The sequence below is a fragment of the Ambystoma mexicanum genome, chromosome 5q, assembly GCF_040938575.1.
Source record: "Ambystoma mexicanum isolate Mex_15411 chromosome 5q, UKY_AmexF1_1, whole genome shotgun sequence".
Lineage (NCBI taxonomy): Eukaryota > Metazoa > Chordata > Amphibia > Caudata > Ambystomatidae > Ambystoma > Ambystoma mexicanum.
This window is the reverse complement of record NC_090933.1, coordinates 18,577,174-18,600,217: the sequence shown is the minus strand read 5'-3', so window position 1 is coordinate 18,600,217 and position 23,044 is coordinate 18,577,174. Positions and strand designations below refer to the sequence as shown.

Below are 23,044 nucleotides of genomic sequence, written 5' to 3'. Positions count from 1 at the left end.
TAGGTGAAGTAGTTCAGGTGGAGTATTTAGGTGCCTTCTGGGGTTCTGGCTTACCTCCTTCTCTCAGGGTCCTGAGCCCATTACCCACCTCCTACTTACTTTGGACCTCCCTACTTGGACGCTCACCCATGCCTGTGGGCCTCTCACTGGCTTCTGCATTAGTCATAGAGCTCGCTGCCCATGACTCGAGGATCCATCGCATGCTTGTTGATCCTTTCAGTCACCTCAGATAATGGTTTGGCTGATGTTGTCTCCTCTTCTGTCTAATGCTGTCCTTAATTCACTGAGGAAATATCCATTGCCCTCCTTCTTTGCTTCCTACTTCCTCTCTCAGCCTCCAACTGTTCCTTTTTCTGGTCTCCCACTTTCTTTGACCTCTTCTGACCTTTCCTGCCCCCTCCTCAGGTAGCCAATTCTACTCTTGTTCGCTTTCATCGTAGCCACCTCCTACCTCCCATGCTCTCTCTTTTTCACCTCCAACCTCTCCTGCTATCTCTCTTTCTCAGTGCCTTTCACCACCTCCATTCTCTTCTGCTCTTTTCCATCTTCTGGGGTCTTATCTTCGTCCAGCCACTTCTATCAACCCCTTTCCGTGGTTTCTCCACCTCCAACTTCTTCTGATCTCTTCCCCCCCTGCACTTTCCTGTCTCACCCGCATTGCGTACCTGATCTTGTTTGGTCCTCCATCATACTGGGCAGGATAGGATACTGATGTACGGGCAGCGCATAGAGCGAGTCCGGCACCAAGAGGAAGGGAAACACCTGGGGCTGTCGACCCGACTCCCCACACCATAAAAAGCTTCCCCTGTATTTACATGGTGCAAGGACATAGCGGCGCCCCTTCGGGTATCAGGTGCGCATTACAAATTTCATAACATAACATAACATAACATGGGATTCCGGCATCCCAAACCCGCATGTGACCCAGCCCATCCAGTGCCCAAGCACCACCAGTAATAGAGGGGCTACAGGTAAGTGTGCATGGGTGGATGCATGCTAGTGTGAGTGTCTGTTGTATGCGTGTTTGTGGAATGATGAGCGGGGCATTTGGCACATGAGTATGGAGCTGGCATGTGACACTTCCTCACTTTTTGCTCTACCACCTTCTCCTGAACATTCCACTCTTCCTGCACCCTTTCCTCCTCTTGAACCTTCCATTCTGCCTGCTTATCTACCTCCCGTACCTTTTAGCTCCTTCTGCTCCTCTACTTCTTCCTTCACTTTCCACTCGTCCTGCACATTCACTCTCTCTGCTTCTCCACCTCCTCCTGCACCTTACACTCCTTCTGCACCTCAGCCTCTTTACTGTTTGTTTCTGTGTTAATCCAAACTACTACATCCATTATTTATACGCTCCCTCCCTTTTAATCTGCTCAATCTGCGTCATGTTCAAACTATTGTGTGGCATCTGAAACACCAAATTGTTTGTCATGGGGGATGGGTGCCTGGAAAATCTTGCAGCTGACTCAGGATTGCGTGGTATTTTTTCCTGGCTCTGCTGGGTGCAGTGGACAAGTTAGGTCATGTTGGAATTGTGGGTTGCGCTCATGCATAGGACCAGGCACCTACTGGAAAGAAAGGCATATCATCTGTACAGGGTTCACTATGCTCCACAAGGTCATTACCCTTTTCTGCATATGCGGTAAGCATTTCAAAAGTTGGGGCTTGTTCATGAGACTCGGTAACCACAACGTAACGGCCACAACACTGCAGGCCTTCGGAAATTGGGGTCCACAGAATTTCCACAGATATATGGGAGCCATTCTTAAAGTGGCCTTTCCAACAATGTGATGATTAAATGTGATGATTACCTCTCTGCCCTTCCCATGCTGCACAAAGAGGAGGGGATCCTGCCCATAACACCCCTGGTCCCGACCTCACATAGTGTGTTTTGGGGCCTGGCTCTGAGAGACACCCCAAGGGACAAGCAGGAGATTTCATCTCATACATTTACCTTTCCTTTAAGCCTCCCCAGATGTCTCTAGGTGTCTCGGATAGACAGTCTTCCAGCTGTGGTTGTCTCCTTCTACTGGGTCCAATCTTCCTTGAAGCTCATCAGGTCACTTATTGTGAACATAGGATTTGAAAAATCACCTCCCCCAAGTAATATTAAGATCACTCACAGATACCCCCAGTAGGCACCCCCTGATTTCCATACAATTCTGGTATTGCTTCAGAGGTTTTGATATTGTGGGAGTCCTTCCATTGGGCTTCCTGAAACCAATTTTTGAATCTCAGTTGATTGTTCCCGAGGAGCACTGGCAGTGGGATTCCTTGCATTACACTGTACGTGTTGCATTTCCTCCTGGACTACAAGATGGACCCAGGCCTTTGGATAATCTTCCATATCTTTGGGGCAGTTGTAATGGCGGCTTATATGTGTACAAGCAGCTCTTCGGGATATACCAGGTCCGATCTTATGACAGACTGCTGGCTTCCAGAGTCCAACAAGGCCCAAGTGGCTATTGTCTCTATCTTGACCCGAACATAGTATTTGTCATGGTTGTCTTCTTAGGCCAGCATAGGAATTGGGCTTGAGGTCCTTCTTTTGCACAGTCATATCTCTATTCCAGCTCTTCTCTGCAGGAACACGATAACTCATGTGCACTGGTCTGGCGGCCTTGATTTTTTGTGCTTGGCTTTAGACCTTTCACTGTTATCCTGCCACTAGCCCTTGGAGTGTGCTGCTATCTAACTTCCTTAACAGTTGGCCACATACATGTCCCTTCTCTCATGTCTCTCAACAGTGATTTTGCTGATGTTGTCTTGTCTTGAGCCTGGCGCTGTCCATTCTTCTCCAAGGATTATCCATTGTCCTTTTTGCTTGCTTCCTATTTTTTCTGTGTTTAAAACTGTTGTTCTCTCGTCTAAGCCACTTCCTTACCTCTGCCAACCTCGTCTATTTTCTCCCTTCCTCGGAGGTCTTAACTACGTTCAACCACTTCTGCTCTTTTGTCATCTTTAATATTTACTTCATGCCACCTCTTCTGCCCTTTCTTTCCCCCTCCAACCTCTTCTCATGTCTCTCTTTTGTTTCTTGGCCTCCATTACTCCCTGCCTCTTCTGCTCTCTCCCCTACTCTGGGGTCTTAACTTCTTCCAGCCACTTCTCTTCTCCCCTCCTGTCCCCTCCTGTCCCACCCCTTCTGGGTTTCCAACCTCTTCTGCTCTACCTGTTCCTCCTGCATCTAACAATTCTACGGCTTTCCACTTCTCCTGTGCCTCTATCTCCTCCTGCAGCTTACATTAATTCTGCTATTGTACCTTCTCAAGCAGCTTCTACTCATCCTGCTCCTCCACCTCCTCCATCACCTTTCACTCCCTTTGCTCCTCTGCTTCTTTCACTCCCGCCTCTTCACTGATTGCTTCTTCATTACTTCAGCCACCTACTTCCTTCCTTTCCATTGGAGTTGCATTTGAACTAATAACTGGCACCCGGAACAACTGATTATTTCTCACATGGGATTGGTACGTGGATAATCAGGCGACTGTGTGGTGATTCTTTCCTGCTCTGAGCCTACATTTTATTACCACATAAGGGATAAATACTCAAAAGGCATCATGGGGACAAATGAGTAGCGGAACTAGCACACAAAGGGGAGTCCCCCAGATGAACCATTAACCAAATAGTTCGAAGACCCAGTTTTTACTACGACTGGGCCCTATTCTATGGGTTATTAAATTACCTCAAAGAACAGTACACACAGAGAATAGTATTTTTGTTATACTAAAAATGTTATAGTTTATTACGTAGGCCATAGGTCCTACGATTACAAGCTTTAAAAAAGACCAATTAGGTCTATTTGTAATTATGTAGATAAATCAAAACATAAATACATGAACCAGTATAGAAAATGCATGCATACATACATCAACATTTTATGAATTAATCAAATAAAACTTAAGTGACATGGTGTAATAATCAATTTTTGAGGAAGCACAGGCAAAAAAACTATCTTGCTAGCCCTGTCTGTCTAATGAATCACAGACATCCTCGATTAGCCAATGTCACTTAGTTTGCATTCTAAAAATCATTATTAACTATTTGGTTAATGGTTCATCTGGGGGACTCCCCTTTGTGTGCTAGCTGAGCCTACATTTGGACATCACAGTTACAGGCATTCTGTGACTACTTTGTGTATTACAGGTTTCCAATTCCACATTAAGGTTGATCATGATCCTGACATACTCATCCTGCCAAGATGAGACTCTAGCCCTGGCAATGAGCACCTTTTTGTGAACTGGCAATGTTAAGCAAATACATCATGGATCTGGCTCTTCCGGTTGTTGGTTACTGTTTTGACCGCACTGATATGTTTGCAGATTGCCTGCCACAGGCCAGTTTTGATGCATAATTGTATTATCGTCTTGAGAGACCCAAAGAGCCGGACTACCTCATTCACTTTTACATCCAACAGGATTGTGAGCGCAAAATCAGGGAGATGACCCTTTGTTTTTTTCAAAAGCATCAATTAAAAATTGAAATTCTTTAATTGCACTAACATTGTGAGGTGGCTGTGTTTTTTAAGGTTTACAATGTTCATGTCTAATGGTCACTTTCAGTATATATTTTAGGCATAACAACAATGTTACACTAATCAACAGATAACATTATCAAAAGCTACTATTACCATATACATAAGTTTCTGATATTATACCAAGATGGCCATTCTGGTACACTACTATTGTATACACCTGATAGAAAAGTGAAGGGTACAAATAAGAGCGGGTTGCAGCCGGCTCTGCATAAAAGTGCATTTTAGAAACATAAAAATGACCACAGATATTTATATCGGACAAATATGGTTGATAAAAGGGTTGTAAGCTTGAATCACTCTCTACGCGCTGGTTTCGGTGTTCATTTCATTTTCCACAACACTCACCCTAACATTAAAATGTTCGTAACATTGAACCATATATGTGGAGTTGGATAGCTGCAGGATTAGTATGTGAGAACAGCAAGGCAGTGACCTCAGACCATCCTCTGGTGTCCAAGGGCTCTCCACATGAAGAGGTAATTCTGTGTCATACTCTTTCACCTAGTTCTCGTCTGAATAACTGTTCATACCGGTAGGAAGAGTTAAGGCCTCCCGGAATTAGGCGTCACAGGTCTAGAATGGTTCACATAGATGTCCTGAACACTTGCCACTAACGTACCCCACACAAACATTCCCTTTATTATTTTTTGCTCATGAAGAATTTGTGATTCAATCTTTTGTTCTGTGACAAAATATTTGTCCTGCTTTAAACATCAACAAAGCATGGCAGCATTCCAAATATGATTGAAAACCATTTCTAAAAATGTATTTGCTCTTCACAGAAAGTTCTGGAATGCCTGACTGAGCTGGGAGCCGAAGTTCAGTGGGAAATTGAGCACGTGCCAGTGATAACAAGCAAGGTAAACATAACTTTTCAGCAGAGAAAATGAAATTTGCCAGTCTTGCCTGACATTTCTTTTTAATTTGTCATCATACTTGCATATTAAACTAAGGAAATAATGTCCTTGTCTGATAGTCGGCTGTGATTAAGAAAATGACTTCCTTTTGTACACAAAAACCAAATCCCCAAAATATTGCTGGTGCTCTAGCTATTTTTTTTACGTCTCTAGCAGTTTGAGGCATTATTGCTGTCATTCACATCAGCAGACAATTATGAACAGGGATTATTCAGGTTTTCTTGCCATGATTCTACCTACAAAACCTTTCTGAGGGACGCCACGAGAAAATCTACAACGTATACAAGATGGGCATCCAAATAGGCTTTGGCAAAGCTAATAGATCTGACATCGAAAGCATAGAGAATTCATGTTTTTAGCCCCGTGGAAGAGGGAGGCCTTTATAAATCCAATCTTATGCTCTAGATCTACAAATCCAGGCCTTTTGAGTTTGCCAATGCCTGTTGTGAGTGGGTCTTCCAAACTGACTAGGCAGAGCTACCATGTACCCCTAAAATTCACTGATACAATAGTAATTCAATACAAATCCACTGAAATTACAACTAGTGTTTCAACAATCCAGAATGAATGCCAAAATAGCAGATCAACCCTGTAACCATGCAATGAGAAGGTTTATAGATTATAACATGTTGGATATAAAAAATGGGTTAGGCCTCGCAGCACCTTAATATGGTCCTTTAATCATTTCCAAATAATTTTGTGAGGTGTTTTCAAAAGTGCTGCTTTGCCATTTCTTTTAATAGTAATCATAAATGTTCTTTCAGTATAGGGCACAGAAAGCTCTGTAACCAAATTCCCTTAGAAGTTCATTTGCAAAGTAAACTCCTTGGAAGGCGACTTGTGAATGCTGCCATAATCTGTTCGTGTGCTCTGGTGAGGCGTTGTTTGTAGTGTGACTCTCCACCCCACTTGATCCCAGCCCCCGCACAGAGGAACTGCTCAGTAGCAACACGCTGGTTCTCATGATGGGAAGACTAATGGATCCGTGTGATTTTACCGAACCCAAAGGTTCGATATTTATTTTTTATTTTCTGCAAATATGTATGTGGGGGGACACCCCCCAAAACACCCCCACCTTACCCCTATACATGTTTTATACACTTTACCCCCCCACATATATATATATATATGCAGTAAATTGGGGGTCAGACTTTTGGGAGTCAAACTTTTGGTATTCGGTCCTTTTGTACAATACCAGACTAATGCCTACCTGTTGGCTGTACATTACTTTGGTTGGTGTCTTGGCTGGCACTGGAGGAGTAAAACGCATCTGGCAACGTTGTGTCATCTCCGTCTCCTTCCCTTTCTCAGCATCATGATAGGAAGATTGCAGGTAAAGCCGGCAGTTGGAAAAGACAAGACTGTACAGGGCTTCATTACCAGTTACGAGTTTGTAATTCTGCCAAACTCGTTTTACTGTTAGTGCCGTTTTTCATTATTTATTTCATTGTGGGTATTTATTGAGCACAGACCCGGCTTTGAGAAGCAAAACATGGGTTACTAGGAATCCAGGTTCGTAGCATGATAAACAACCGGGTAGAATACATTACAATTAAGCAACAGGAGCAGTAATTAGGGGTGAGGTGGGATGAGGTCAGGGCTACTCTAGCCATGCGCTGGATGTATTTCTTCCTATTTCCATCCAACCGAGAAATTTGGCGCAGTAATGTAAATGGCAATAATTCTGTTACCGCTAAACCCGAAATGAGAGCGAATAAGTGTCAACCAAAGGAGCGCTTGTTGATTGTTTTTTTTTTTTTTTTTTTTTTAAATTTTTATTTTAATTTTCAAAATTACAATAAGATGAGCAAAAACATATTAAATGATTACAACAAAAACACATATACTCTAACCTACACACTTAACTATATACAAACCCCCAGAGTCAAATCAGATCTAAAATCAGGCCTAATACAATAAAAGAAATTTACCCCATATCTTATTGAACAATGCACTCTTTTTCTCCCTCAGGTACAAAACCCTTTCGATATCAGCCAAAATATGCATCTCAGCAATCCACATTTCAATTGTAACAGGAGTAGATGTTTTCCAGTTTCTCAATATCAATTTCTTTCCCACCATTGCTCCCCGAAAGATCCACTTTCTCTGGGAGGTACTCAAGTCTTCCAGCACATCAGTGCTGCCCAGCACAATAGTCTTGAAATCCAAGTGGATTCTCTCTTCGAGAACTCTCTCACAAATCTGATCAAATTCAAACCACATACCCCTCACTCTTGGACATTCCCACAACATATGTTCAAAGGTGCCCCTCTCCTGAACACATGCCCAACAGTCAGAGTTATCACTCATTCCTCTTTCCATCAAACGCTCCGGTGTCCAATAAGTTCTATGTAGAATCTTAATCTGCCGCGATCTTTCAACCAGACTCAAAGAACACAGTTTCACATTCTCACAGATTCGAGACCAATGCTCTTCCGCAATGTCCTCACCAATCCTTTGGTTCCAACCCAGTCTCACAGCATCATTTATCTTGTAGTTGGACACAATTTGTTTATAAACATAGCTGACTAAGCCACAACCACTCACCCCAGGTATCCAGCCAAGCAAATCCAAATTGACTCCCTTCTCCATATTCACGTCACCTACTGCTCTCCGGATCTTCCGATAGTCTGCCATACAAAAGGCAGGGATATCAAACTTCAACTTGACTTCTCTGGCAGTCAACCAAGTCATACCATTGAAAAGGTCCCCAATCCACTGAACCCCAGCAAGGAACCATTCTTGCCAGAACATAACTTTCCCTTCATATGTAACACTCGGATTCAGCCAAAGTGAAGCATTCGGGTCTCTCAATGCATCGAAACCCAAACACTCATTCAAAGCCAACCACGAAGTCCGTAGACCCTTAGTCAACGGATTCTCCAACCTCCGTCTGCATGGCTGACTCGTTAATAAAGCCCGGGGTGACAACGGACTCACATGACTAGATTCCGCACCAAACCCATCCGCACCATCTGATTTAATACATGCAAATAAGGTACGGGCCATGAAGGCCAGATGATATGCCCTGAAGTCTGGCACCCCTAGCCCGCCTTTCGACAAGGGCAATTGCAGTTTACTTATCCTCAGTCGCGGAGGTTTATGATCCCACAAGAAACCCTGCATAAGCCTATCCAGTTCTCGCCAATACCTTTTCTCAATTTCCAACGGAACCATACTTAAAACATAGTTCACTCTGGGGGTTGACACCATCTTTAAAGCATTCACCTTCCCCCAAAGGGAAAGTTGAAGCAAGGACCATCTATCTATATCTGATTTGAAAGCAGCACAGACCACATTCATATTCACTCTCACAAAATCTGCAATTGTTGGCAAAATCCAAACACCCAGGTACATTAACCTCTCTGCACACCACTTGAAGCCCAACCCAGTAACCAATTGTTTGTCACATAGTGGGACAAGGGGTAGAACTTCTGATTTCGCCCAATTAATCTTGTACCCTGAGCACCGATGAAAGACCTCCAGAATATTCATAAGCACAGGCAATGATTCAGCAAGATTCCTAAGGACCAACAGCAGGTCATCAGCATACAGCCAAGCTTTTTGTTTCAAACCCCAACCATCAATACCCTGCAGGCCATCCTCAGTTCTCAACTTAATGGCCAAAGGTTCAACACTGAGTACAAACAAAAGAGGAGACAACGGGCATCCTTGTCTCGTTCCACGTTCCAAATCAAAAAATTGGGACCTCCAACCATTAGTTTTAACATCCGCCGTGGGCTTGGTATATAGTAGTCTGACCCAAGAACAAAAATGATGACCAAAACCCATTTTTTCCAAAACACTAAACATAAACTGCCAATTGACCCTATCGAATGCTTTTTCGGCATCCAATGAGAGAACCGCCGAGTCTTCTGAAAGTTCTGACGCTCTAGCAATGGTACACAGTAAAGTCCTCATATTGCTGGACGTCGTCCTACCCTTAATAAAACCCGACTGATTCTGATCTATCAGTTTCGGTAGAAGATTTTCCAGCCTTAATGCCAGAACCTTGGCTAGGATTTTGTTGTCCACATTAATTAAACTTATAGGTCTGTAACTGGACGCCAAAGTTTCGTCTTTGCCCTTCTTTAGAAATACCGATATCGTTGCATGTCTAGTTGTATCTGGAAGCAGTCCCCGAGCCTTAGAAGTCACATACATATCCTTTAACAGTTCCAATGCAGAATTAGGCAACCATCTATAAAACTCCACCGGCAGTCCATCAGGGCCCGGAGACCTGCCTGCACTTAATTTAGAAATTGCATTCCTGACCTCATCCACAGTTACCGGTTCCTCCAACAAAGTTGACTCCTCTACAGAAATTTCTGGGACTGGGATTGCCCCCAAAAAATCTACATTGGTTGCATCAGTGTATGTCTTACTTCTATACAAATTCTTATAAAACTTCATGAACACCTCATTTATTCTCAACGGATCAAAAGTAGTCATACCACCAGAGTCCGTAATCGATGTGATTGAACGCTCCGACTCTCTCAACCTCATTCTGTAAGCTAGCCAACGATCACACCTCTCACCCCGTTCAAAATAAGTGCACTTTTGTTGAAAATACCTTTTCTCTACTCTGTCAGAAATCAACACAGTCAATTCCCTTTTCAAACGATTCAACTCCGGAAGTATAAACAACTGTGAAGGATCCACCATCAATTTCCGTGATAAATCATTTATTTTATTCTCTAATTCCATCTGCGAATTGTCCCATTTCTTTTTCAAGCCTCTCGCCAAATTAATAAACATACCCCGTACAGTACATTTGAAAGCCTCCCAAACTGTGCCCAGCTCCACCTCACCATTACAATTTTCCTCCACAAAATAATCTATTTCTGTTGAAAGTTTGTCCATCTCATCAACATTATCCAACAACATAGGATTCAGTCTCCACGTAAATTGTCTGTCCATTGAAAAATCCCATCTCAAATCAAGAACCACATGTGCGTGATCCGTCAACACAATATTACCAATACTACTCGACTTATAACTCTGTAACATACCTCCTGACATCAAAACCATGTCAATCCTTGAATAAGTCGCATGCGCTCCTGAATAGAAACTGTATTCCCTTACCAACGGATTATTCATCCTCCAGCTGTCCTTCAGATCATGCTCCACCATTAAATCCAATAGTGCCTTAGTTTGTACATCAGTTCTCCTGCAGAATCTGTTATTGCTCCTGTCCAAGGTATAGTCAATAACCGTATTGAAATCTCCGCCCAAGATTACGTTACTAGTCCCTAGATCCTGAACTGTTTGTGCAACCTCCCTGAAGAAAGAACCATCATCCACGGTTGGCGCATAAATGTTGCAGAATGAAACCACCTTGCCCTGAATGTTCGTCAGAATGGCAATCATCCTACCACCCTTGTCACCTATTGCTCTTAGTACCTTAATCGGGGCATTTTTCCTTATCAAAATCACCACACCCCTGGACCTTGAATCAAAAGAAGAACCGTATACTCTCCCTACCCAGCCCTTCCTCAAACCATCCAAATCTTCCTTAAGAAGGTGAGTCTCCTGAAGTAAATAAATGTCCCCATTCAAATCATTCAAATAGGACATCACTTTCCGTCTCTTCTGCACATTATTCAGTCCGTTCACATTCCATGAAATAACTCTTAATTGATCCCCCATCCTCCAGAGCAGAAAATCCACCCCACTATCCAATCTATACCACAGGTCCTGATTTGTGATATTGACCCCGAACCCCAACCCAACCCCCCAAAAACAGATGCAAAACACCAAAAACAGTAAACCAGAATAAACTCCTATATTCATTCCAAGTAGTCCAACATCCTGGACACCCCTCCGAATAACTTGAACTCCCATTAAACCTCCCCATTCCATAATAGCCCAACTGCTCCATTTAAACATCCCCCCAGCAGCCCCCAACAGGCACCACAAACCTCGCATCTCCCACCATCAGTTCAATAAAGGCCACGACATGATGTCCCCCAGTAAAGTCCGACCTGCACAAATACAGAGAACCATCCAGGAAGAAGTAGAGTCAAGGAAACTGCCCAAGAGAAAATGCAACGTCCCCATTAACATCGCACCCTAACAGGACAGTCCCAGAGCCCATCTTAGTACCACCATAAAACGCCTAACACAGCCCACTCCGCCACCCCACACATGCAAATCTCCAACTGTGCACTTCTATATCGAGATTCTGCACACAACCCCACCAGCACGGGCATCCGGCCTGCATATAACTTGCCATTCCTGAAAACAGCACATCAAATCCAACTGTAAAACACATTAGAACGGTGAAGCATTAGACTCCAAGTAACATTGAAGCAGGATCACAGTATTACAGTGAATTGAAAAACCTTTGTATAATCCTTTTACGTACAAGCTGTTGTAGTTTGTGATTATAACATGTAAAACCGTCTTGTGATTAGTGGCTACATGGCAAAATAATCAGTCTTTAAAACATATCAAACACATATATGTCATCTCCCAACCCCTTATGCTTTAGTGAACTTGCAGGGAGGAATAAATCATCCCGTGAAACACTGCACATCCTACTCCTGCCTAAACATGAGGAAAGTTCAGTTCCCCGAGCATACTGAGTGCATATCTTTGACCTTTGGACTGAATAACCACGCATGTAACACCTGCAAAGAAATGACAGACTGACGTCCTCTAGCACACACTGCCTGGCACTACAAAAGAAAGCCAACATTTTTTTTTTTTTTTTTTTTTTTTTGCTCGTATCATTCATTTACATCCGTCAAGCACACTTTAAAGAGCTCGTATCACCAGGTCCCAAAATAAATGGAGCGGGAATACATGCAGAAGGAAAAACACGACAGTCTGCATCTCCGCACCTCTCCTGGAAGTCTGGTGAAATGTGCTGCACTAATCGTGCCATTGTCCTGTTGGTCATTCGATGGACCGGCTTGTGAATGGGTGCGCTCCAATGCACATGACGGCTAAGGCATTGTAACCCCAGTTAAAGTTGTGTGACAGACGGGTATTCCAGAAACATGCATTCGAATGTCATTTCACTCCCTTTCCGTTTCAGCACCTGTTAAAGGTTATTTTCCTTTTATAGACAGTATCTTGTTACAGAGAACTGGGAGACTTGAACCAGGAGACAGCCCAGCCCCCCCACCCTCGCTCTATAACAGGCTCTCCGATGAATAAGCAAGGCAGTTTATATATCAGGGTAAGCTGGGTTGTGCGCTGTTATTTTCAAAGACAGGGCCTCTGCTGGAGCGACCGAGAATTTCGTAACTGATTGGCTTGCTGCCACTGGTTGCATGAGCTCCTTACATTGTCGAGGTAGCCGACAGACAATACATAGCGAGGCCTGGGGGAGAACTGGATGGCAGCCAAAAACGGTGCAAACATGTTTAATCAGCATTATAGCTCGCAGCGCAGCCCGTATTTGACTGAGGATGTAAGCACGTGACACCCCTGCGGCAGAGCAAGTAAAGACGCATAATAATACGGTGCAACATTATGGCCCACGATGGACAAACAAGCTGGGGAACATCATACCGGAAAGACGGAGGAGGGATGCCAGGGGGGAGACTATCGAAGCACAGACGTCGCGCAGTAGGCATTCCGCAGCTGAAAATGATCCGAACTCACCCGAGGTGCTCCATAATAAAATGAGCCGCTCCCATCTCACACCATGATACGTGGTGGCAACACTTCCTCACATTCTTGTTTCCGGGTCAGCTGACCAAGCACATGATGCCACATTTGTTACTGGTCCATTCCTCTAAGCACTCCAATCATTACGCAGCACAGCCTCGGAACACGATGGTGAGGAACGCATCATTTAAATAGCAAGCGTTGAACTGTCGAATGCAATCGGCGCCATTTTCTAGTGTTGTACTCACAGTGGCAAACAGTTTAATTCATACTAAAATATTTAAAAGTCATAAATATACATATTTTCATTTTCATAACAGTGTACCTTCCAGTGCTGCCTCAGTACACACACAGAAACAATCCTGTGCAAGTTAATTATCCATCGTTGCAGATGGGCTATCCCGAGCTGCTTTTAACCAATTAAGGGCTTCATTAGGATCCGTGGTGATCTTCTCTCCTGCAGGAAACACTAAAGTTAACCAATTGGACCTGTTGAGGAAGGCCTTCACCCCCATAGACCTCGCCAATTCCTTTGGTTCTTTAAAGGACTTCCTGATCTCCACCACCTCCTTAGGGTAATCAGGATAGATAAAAATCCGCTTCTGCTTGTAAGAAATCATTTCAAGGAGTCTTGCTGCTTTCAAAACCTCTTCCTTGATCCTGGTGCACATAAAGGAGATCAGAACATGCCTTGCTTTACTTTGAGGGCCCATTTTCCTGCCAATCCTGAAAGTGTTATCAATGTCCATTAAGGTAATCTGTCCATATTTGATTGAGTTCTTCAAAACATCCAGTACTTTTTGGTTCAAATCCTCATTTTCTTCTTCCTCCAAGCCAATGATCCTAATGTTCCTGCATCTAATCTTCAAGTCCAGTTCCAATGTTTTAGCTCTCCCTTTATGGAAGTCTTCCTTCAAATTTTTGTATGCTCTGAAGCTTCCCGAAATTTCTGATGACATAGAGGCATTACTGCTTTCCAAAACTGAAACTCGGCTATCAACTTGAGCCACTTTCATAGATAATTCTTCCATAGACGCTTTGACATCAGTCACATCTTGAGCCACCTTAACCAAGTCTTGAGCCACCTTTAAGAGTAGAGAGTAAATATCCTGTGAACTTGGTACATCTGCCATGTCAGTCGCTGATTTGGTTTTCTTAGGTACAGGGTTATCAGCAGTTTCTATTTTCTTTTTGGAGTTCATTATCTTCAATAATCCATAAAAAGGAGAGGGCCAGGAGCTGCTGGTTTATGCTGCTGCCTCTGCTGCCTGCATTCCGGAATCAAACGCGCTTGTTGATTGGTGCCTTTAGCTACTCACGTGGGACAAATGCAATGGTCAATCGGCCATCACAGAACAGTGAGCCGATGTGTGAAGGCGGAAGCACATATAGCCTTGCAATACATTGTGCGTGGCGCGTGCTGGCTGAACAGACCAGGACATTTGTCCTAATTATATCAATGTGGACTGTCACCACAATAATCAAAGTGTCAAATGAAGCCTAGACAAAAGGAAGCCATTATGCTATCTGCCACAGTGTCTGCAAAGAGGCACAGGGAGGAAACGCGGCTCCTTCCCACCTCAGGGAATATTTGGTTGAAAAAATGTATGCACACCTTTTACACCCATGAGCAACGTGCATAGCACTGTTGATTAGGTGGCATTAGGTGGCATTTTATGGCTTTCTCTCTGCCCTTCACCTGCTCTGCCTCTTGATGACCAGATCTGGACATAATAATGCTAATGAATTTTGGAGAAAAAAAACTCTGATGCCTCTTTGGTCACTCACTAAGTAGTTTAGCACTTATAGATCTCTGATAGTTATCCATTCTATGTTGGATTGATGGTGCCGCCCTTCCAATAATACATACTATGGATTAACTGATAACAGGTCATCATAGTTCAAGATTCTTCAGGCTCCCATTCTACCTTTCTATTCCAATGTTAAAAGAATGGCCTGATGTTTATCACAAGAGTTGGATCGCTTTGCATCTTATTAACATTTGGACCCTCCCAATGATGAAACGTCTAGAATCGTATGGTTTGGAATATTTAAAATACACTGATGATATGCAAATCATACCCTTAAAAAAGCAACAACTGGGGGCGTGGTCAAGCGCCGATGGAAACGGTACCCTGATCCGGCGCTCCTGTCTCAGTACTCTTTATATATACATACTGGTGCCCGATATGGTCTAATAATGTTATAAAACCACTTGCCTGCTTTTGTTGTTGGTGCGGACGGGTTTACAGCATGAGCAGAATCCGAATGAGCCGTATTCCAAAGGATATTTTTTCAACTGCGCATCTCCGGGGGCGCGGCCTACGGCTGGGAGGTCGCGTTGCAAAGGAATCCGACGTGTCTAGTCAGCTGGCCGGCTGACACTTTCTCAAGACTCCAGTTAACGCAAGGAAGCGCGTTTTCAACACAACAAAGGCAATTTCTGATTTAAAGGCACATACTCCTATTTTAAGGTACAGGAATATAAATTAACACTATTAATGTGTTTATTTAGCAAGACATTACGTATTTAAATATGAGAAATCATTTTCCGAGCTGCATACAATTTTTTTAACATGATTAGAAGAAAATAAGCGTCTCTTTGCTTGTTTTTTTCTGCATTTTATACTGATAATCTTTTATATGTGAAGGAATATCCCACCTTTTGTCTCTTACAAGAACTTCAAATGAAAACATTAGATAACCTGAATGGTTTGGATTTCTACAATGCAACTGGCTCCTCATTGTGATTGTTTATGTGCAATTTTACATAGAACAAGGCTGTACAATTGCTGTCTAGATTTTTAATAAGCCTATGGCTAAATACTGAAAAGACACTTTTCCTCTAACAAGGGATATCCTTTGCCACCTGCTTTAGGAAGTGTGTTTCATATCATTCATCCAGGAGCTCTGCATATATTTGGTACTTTGTCTGAAGGCCTCAGCATGACCTCCAAGAAAGCACTTTCAAAGGATCTGCCGTCATCATCTGCTAGCAATGCCCCCAAAAGGCGAAAAGGTGACTCTCCTACACCGAAAGAAGACTTACATGATCCAGTCATGCAAGCCATTCTAGATGAAATCAAATCACTTAAGCCATTCATGGAAGCCACACCGGCCAAACTACAATTGCAAGACGACAAATGGTCTTCTTTTGAAACAAGGATAAATGAAGTTGAGAGAAGAGTCAGCAATACCGAAGATGTTGTAGGAAAGGTTACTTCTCCACAGAAACAAGCAGAGAATTTAGAAAACAGAAACAGGAGGAATAATGTTCGAATTGTTGGACTTCCAGAAAACATTGAAAAAGACAATCCTACTAAATTCCTTTACTACATGCTTCCTCTGCTTCTGGATCTTCCTGCATCTATGCAGCTCAATATCCAAAGAGCCTGTTGGACATAAAACACCATCTAAGAATTCTCAGAGAACTCTAATATTCGCATTGCTTGACTATACCCATGTTCTCCTCATCATGGACAAGGATAAGGAAAAGAAACTACTTATTTGGGAAGGCACAAAAATATTGATCTCACAAGATGTGTAAAATGCCACAGCAGCGAGAAGAAAGGAGTTATTAGCGTTTAGATCAGCATTAAGGCAACTCAACGCCAGATATGGGATCATCCACCCAGCATCCCTAAAGGTTACCCTAAATGGTGACTCGTATACTTTTCAAAATTCAACTGACTTGCGAAGTTTATCCAAAGCCATAAAAGAGAGGAGATGGATACCTCTAGACCAACATCTGCTTAAAGTTATTATATGCACTACCTTTTTCCAATAACTTAACCATCTCGCCGGGATGTGGCAAAGGACGGACCCGTCTGGATCTGGTTCTCCACTCCTACCACATACTGACCTTTCTCGAACATTTATTGGAGCGGCTGTATCCGGCTAGCCACTACTTTGTTCTACAATTGTTGGTTCGAATGGAAGTTAAAACATTCCATGTTCTTTCTGTCTGTCATCCCCCTTTCCTTGTGTTTGTTTCCCATTTATGTCTCCTATTACCAGTGTCTTATTTCTAACTACAAATTTGTCTTTGTTGCAGTTATCACCATCCATGACATTTGACATCGTCACATGGAATGTTAAAGGACTGCACAATCCTATCAAGTGGCAGAAAATCTTCTCGCACCTTAATAGAACTAAGCCATCTATTGCATTTGTACAAGAATCCCACCTTTTGCTAGCAGAAGCTAACAAATTGAAACGTTTATGGGTAGGCCAAGTGATCTCGAGTGCAGCAGATGGGAAAAAGAATGGAGTTATTATTCTCATTAATAAACATCTCCAATCTAAAGTGTTATCCACAGAAACTGATAATGTAGGAAGATGGATCTTAGTTAAACTCCTCATTGACTCCATAGAATACTCTATTTTAAATGTTTATGGTCCCACAAATCCCAATCCTATATTTTGGACTCAGTTTAGGAACCAAACTCTCAAGTCTCATTCTAATTACCTTATTGTATGTGGCGATTGTAACGAGGTTATAGATTATCTTCTTGATAAAAAGTCCAATGTACGCTTTAAATCTACTAAATCCCATATACAATTTCATAACTTTGTGTCTGAATTAGGTCTCATTGAGTCTTGGCGTATTACCCATTCATTGGATCTAGACTATACTTTTTATTCAACTCACCATAATTCCTTTTCAAGAATTGATTATGTCTTTATATCCAAATCACTGGCTAATCGTCTATTAGAGGCCACAACAGAGAGCATCACATTGTCTGATCATGCCTCTGTTCACATTAGAGTATCCAGTGCACAGACTGTTCATCATAATAACAGATGGAGGTTCAACTCAGCTCTCTTGAAAGATGAAACATTTGTGAAATGTATTCATCAACAACATACCCACTTCTTCGATGAAAACTCCTCAGCAGACACTTCAGTACATAACAATTGGCACTGCTATAAAGCGGTACTAAGGGGTCACAATATATCATATTCTGCAGCCAAGAAGAAGAAACTCAAAAAAGAATCTGAAGATATTCTTAAACATATGCAATCCTTTCAATCGGAATAGATTCGGACCAACGCAGCTCCTATTCTTCAGAAGATTATCAAACTAAAAATACACTATAACAACTTATCGACTGAATAATCCAGCACTAATCTTTTGAAGTATAAATCCAAGATTCATCAGTTCTCGAACAAAACTGGGAAATCTCTAGCGTCCTATCTCAAAACAAAAAAGGACAAAGCAAAGGTCACTGTTATTACAGATCAGGATGTTAAAAGAGTTATGAATGATAGAGATATTCTGCAGGTGTTTTTGAGGTTTTATCAAAAATTATATTCTTCAGAGGCAGTGCCTAATAATACTGATGCTGTAGATTTCCTTACGTTTATACATCGTAATTCTTATGTAAATCCTAACTTACAATCTTTAGACTCTCTCATATCCTCTAGTGAAGTACATAAAGCCATTAATGATCTCAAGAAGGGTAAGGCCCTGGACCAAGATGGTTTTTCAATTGCTTATTTTGCCCATTTCAAAGATATACTAGTTCCTAAACTTAATGAACTCTTTGCTTTACCTCATTCATTGCACATGAGGAAGCAGTAGGATCCTTTTCCGAAGCAATGCTTATTGTATTCCCTAAGCCCAATAAAGATCCTGAACTGGTTCCAAATGATAGGCCCATCTCTTTAATTAATACCGACTGTAAAATGTATGCCAAACTTCTAGCTATTAGACTTATCCCCTTTCTTCCACACCTGATTAAAAGTGATCAGGTGGCTTACGTCAAAGGCAGATAATCTTCAGCCAATATCAGACTCTTTATGAATATTCTTAATGTCATTCATGACTCCCCTAATCCATATGCAGCATTAGCCCTTGATGCTGAGAAAGCTTTTGACAGAGTAGAATGGAACTAAATGTTTCAAACTCTTACCTGGCCCAGTATTTCTAATTCAGTCATATCCATGCTTAAAGTACTTTACTCCAATCCCACTACATCAGTTTTTAGAAACAATCATTTACCTCCCTTTTTTCCTCTCTATAGGGGTACTCGCCAATATTGCCCCCTTTCACTCCTTCTATTTATTTTAGCTTCGGAACCGTTCCTGGAAGCAATCCGACAAGATGATAATATATGTGGAATTCAATATAAGAGTATTAAAATTAACACAGTGGCCTATGCAGATTATGTTTTACTCTTTTTATATATATCAGACAAGTGTTTATATCATTTGACTAGCATTATTACACATTTCTCTCTGGCATCAGGCTATAAACTTAATACGGGCAAATCAGAGATTCTACCACTCAACATACATGGCACCAAGCACCACATTGCAAGGTTGGGGATGAAATGGTGCCCAGCTGGTATCAAATATTTAGCTATTCACATAGTGCCCTCAATGAAAAATATAATTAAACAAAACACAGCCAATATTCTAACTAAGGTGAAGGAATTTACAAATTCTTGGTCCCCCCTTTTCTAATCCTGGTGGGGCAGACTCGGAACTGTTAAAATGATGATTTCCCCTATTATACTCTATTATCTATATTCGCTTCCTACTCATATTCCTGCTTCTTTTTTAAAATCATTAGACACCTGTATCCTCAAATTTCTCTGGGGGAAAAAGAATTAACAAATATCATTATGTAAGCTTAAGAAGCCCAGAACAGAGGGAGGAGTATGTTTCCCAGATTATAAAAATTACCACTCAGCCTTTATTTTACCACAAGTTCAGTTGTGGTTTATCCCTACAATTCCTATTGTGCCTAATAGGTATGCTATAGAGAGAGCGATGGTCTCCCCCATAACCTAATGGATTGCCCTTATATTAAAAACAGTAATACATGTTTCAATAGTACTAGTATTAACATCTCTATTACATACCTTAGATCATATTTACTATCGCTAACTTCAAAAATATCCCAGTTCATTTCCCAAAATATTTGGATGAACCCCCTAATAAAAATCAACAAAATAACCATATGTTGGAGACCATGGCTTTCTCTTGACATTAAATATGTGGGATAGTTGTTTAATCAAGGTATTCCTCTCACTTTTGATGAGTTCATAGTCAAATTTAATGCACCATTGTCCCTTTTGCAGCAATATGCTAGGTTATTGGAGGCTATTATGGAAAATTATAATGTCCTAATTTATAATGCAAATACATTTTCCACCCAAAGATTACTTCATTTATTTATCCCTGATGTCACAGCGGCCATGTTATACAATGCCAGTTCATCTGCGCCAACTGATGGAATTTTACTTAAGTGTCTAGAGGCGTGGAATCAAGACTGCTTTCTAAATGACCCTCAGAGGAGCTGGCCCTATGTGTGGTCTAATATTTCCAAAACAACTGTTTCAGCTCGCCTGCTCTAAACAATGTTTTTCTTCCATCATAGGGCATATATCACTCCATTAATGCTATTCAAAAGGGGCCTATCCCAAGATGATAATTTTTTGTATTTGTATTTGTATTTTATTTATTTATATAGTGCAGCCAGGCCCGAGGGCAACCGGGCGCATATCTTGACAAAGGGTGCATATTACAGTACAGGTTACATGTTAACATAGAAACAGTATTATGTGCAAGAGTATCTACAATCACCGAGTAGATGTACATATTTACAGTGTGCATATCACAGTATCTACAAGTAGCAAGAGAATATACAGGCGGAGGTAGTAGATGCACCAGGGAAAGTCCTGTAATATGTTTGGTCATTTAGACAACATTGGAAACTAACCATAATTTGGTTCTTTGTTTGAAAATGGTAGGAGAATGTTCGGATCTAATAGGTAAGGTAATAGAATTCCACAGTTTGGAGGCAAGGACAGGGAAGCTGATTCCCCCAGCTTTCTGCAGTTTGTATCTGGGGATGGTCAGAGAGTGTGCTTGAGCCGATCTGAGTAGACCGGTAGGTGTGTAGTGCGAGAAGCGTGTGGCGAGATAGGTGGGGGCCTGGTTGTTCAGACATTTGTGTGTGAGTGTAAGAGATTTCAACGCAATTCTTTGTGTCACTGATAGCCAGTGTAAGCTTCTCCTAGTCTCGGAGATGTGAGAGGATCTGGAGATGTTGAGGGCAGCTCTAATTGCATTATTTTGTGTAACCTGAAGCTTGTTAAGGTTATGTTGGCTAGTCCCAAGATGTAGGGCATTACAATAGCCTTGATTGGACATAACCAGTGTCCTGGCTAGGATAGTACAGTTCTGTGTGGTGAGGAAGGGGTGACATGCTGTAATAAGCTTACATGTGTAAGCAGATGCCGAGACAACTGAATTGGTTTGTCTATTGAGTGATAGGGTGGAGTCAAGGTAAATTCCTAACGTTTTGGTGTCGGAGGAGACTTTAATAGTGTTACCATCGATAATGAACATCTTGAAGGCAGGGTCAAGTCTGTTCAGTTGTTCTTGGGAACCCAGGATGAGGAGCTCTGTCTTATCGTCGTTAAGACCTAGCTCATGCTGGGCCATCCAAGCTTGGATGACTTGATAAATGTCATTCAAGGCTTTTGTATCCACTAGGTAGTCTCCTGTTATTGGGATGAGTATCTGGGTGTCATCGGTGTAGTTGGTGTAGGTGATACCCAGATAATCAAGGACATCAGTGGTTTAGTGAAGACATTAAATAACGTAGGTGAGGTGCATGAGCCCTGGGGTACCCCGCATGGCACCGGGATGGGTTCTGCAACATCTGTGGGTGAGAATACACTCATCTGTCTGTTGTCCAGAGGATTTCATGGTTGACAAGATCAAAAGCTGCCAATAGATCTAGGAGTAATAGTAGGGCTAATGATGAAGGGTGCAAGTTCATGTGCAGATTCCTTAATGATAGGTGCGGGACAAGAGTCACCTTGACAATTAGAAGGTTTCATTATACTGATGATGCTTTCCACCTCATTAATGGTGAGAGGGGTAAATCTGAAAGGAGGGTGTGTGAATGAGGGGTTTCTAGGTTTAGTGGACGGTGGATTGCTGTTTTGTAGGCAATTTTGTTTAATATTAATTTTAGCCTGTAATGTGGATATTTTATTAAGGAGAGCTTTTTGAATGTTTTCACACCAGGTGCTGTCCTTATTGCAGTTATCTGGGGTGGACGATGGGTTTTCTAGTTCTTTAAGAATTTTGAATAACTCCTTCGTGTTAAATTCAGCCTGTGAGATACGTTGGTTGTACGTCTCTTTTTTGGCTTGTAGGATTGCTTCCTTGTAATTAAGGGTTGCTAAAAAGAGGTTGTCTTTGTTAGTCTCGCAGGGTAGACATTTCCAAAGTGCTTCAGCGCTCCGCTTTGCTTTGCGAAGTGTTCTAAGGTAAGGCGTGAACCAAGAGTTGAGATGTGAACGCTGTTTAGGTTTCCTGGTTTTGAAGGGTGCTATGGTGTTGATAGTTTTGAGCAGGGTTTGATTGAAGATGTCCACCATGACCGTAGGGTCGTCGGGTGAGAGGGCAGGATTATTGAGAATGGGCAGGACCAAGGGGAGAAGTTTGGCCTTGGTGATATCCTTTTTGTTTCTGGTAGGGATGGAAGGCGCAATGATGGGTTTGATGTGGGAATCTATGGTTGGTATATCAAAGATGATTATGTGGTGGTCAGACCAAGCGCAGGGGTCGTTAGAGATCATGTGCGTGTTACAGTTTAAGTCGCCAATCCAATCGAGCGTCCTCCCTTTGGAATGGGTAGGTTCAAGGATGCGATGAGAGAATCCTAGATTTAATATATTGCTGGCTATCTCGCTAGCATGTTAATCATTAGAATCTAGTAGTCCGAGATTAAGGTCACCCAGGAGTAGAACTTGGGAGTTAGGTTTGGTATTGTCTGCCAGGATGGTAGAGATGTCATTAGGGAAGCTAGCAAGTGGACCCGGAGGACTATAAATGAGGTGCAAAGTAGCTGTGCTGTTGTGGGAAAGCGAGAGTTTGACTGAAATGGACCCAGCAGAACTGAGTTATGTGTTAGGGATCGGTCTTATGTTGATGTCATCTTTGT

General features: G+C 42.1%; 1 protein-coding gene across 2 annotated transcripts in view; it reads left to right on the top strand.

Annotated features, from left to right (window-relative positions):
- LOC138497151 (uncharacterized) overlaps positions 1-23,044 on the top strand; it is a 572,420-nt gene that overhangs the window by 213,773 nt on the left and 335,603 nt on the right. For both annotated transcript variants that reach the window (XR_011278526.1, XM_069620428.1), the window contains exon 3: positions 5,320-5,397. Coding sequence is in view for 1 of the 2 variants with exons in the window: in XM_069620428.1 (XP_069476529.1) it covers positions 5,320-5,397 (78 nt within the window). In the remaining variant the exon portion in view is untranslated. The remainder of the gene's footprint in view (positions 1-5,319; positions 5,398-23,044) is intronic.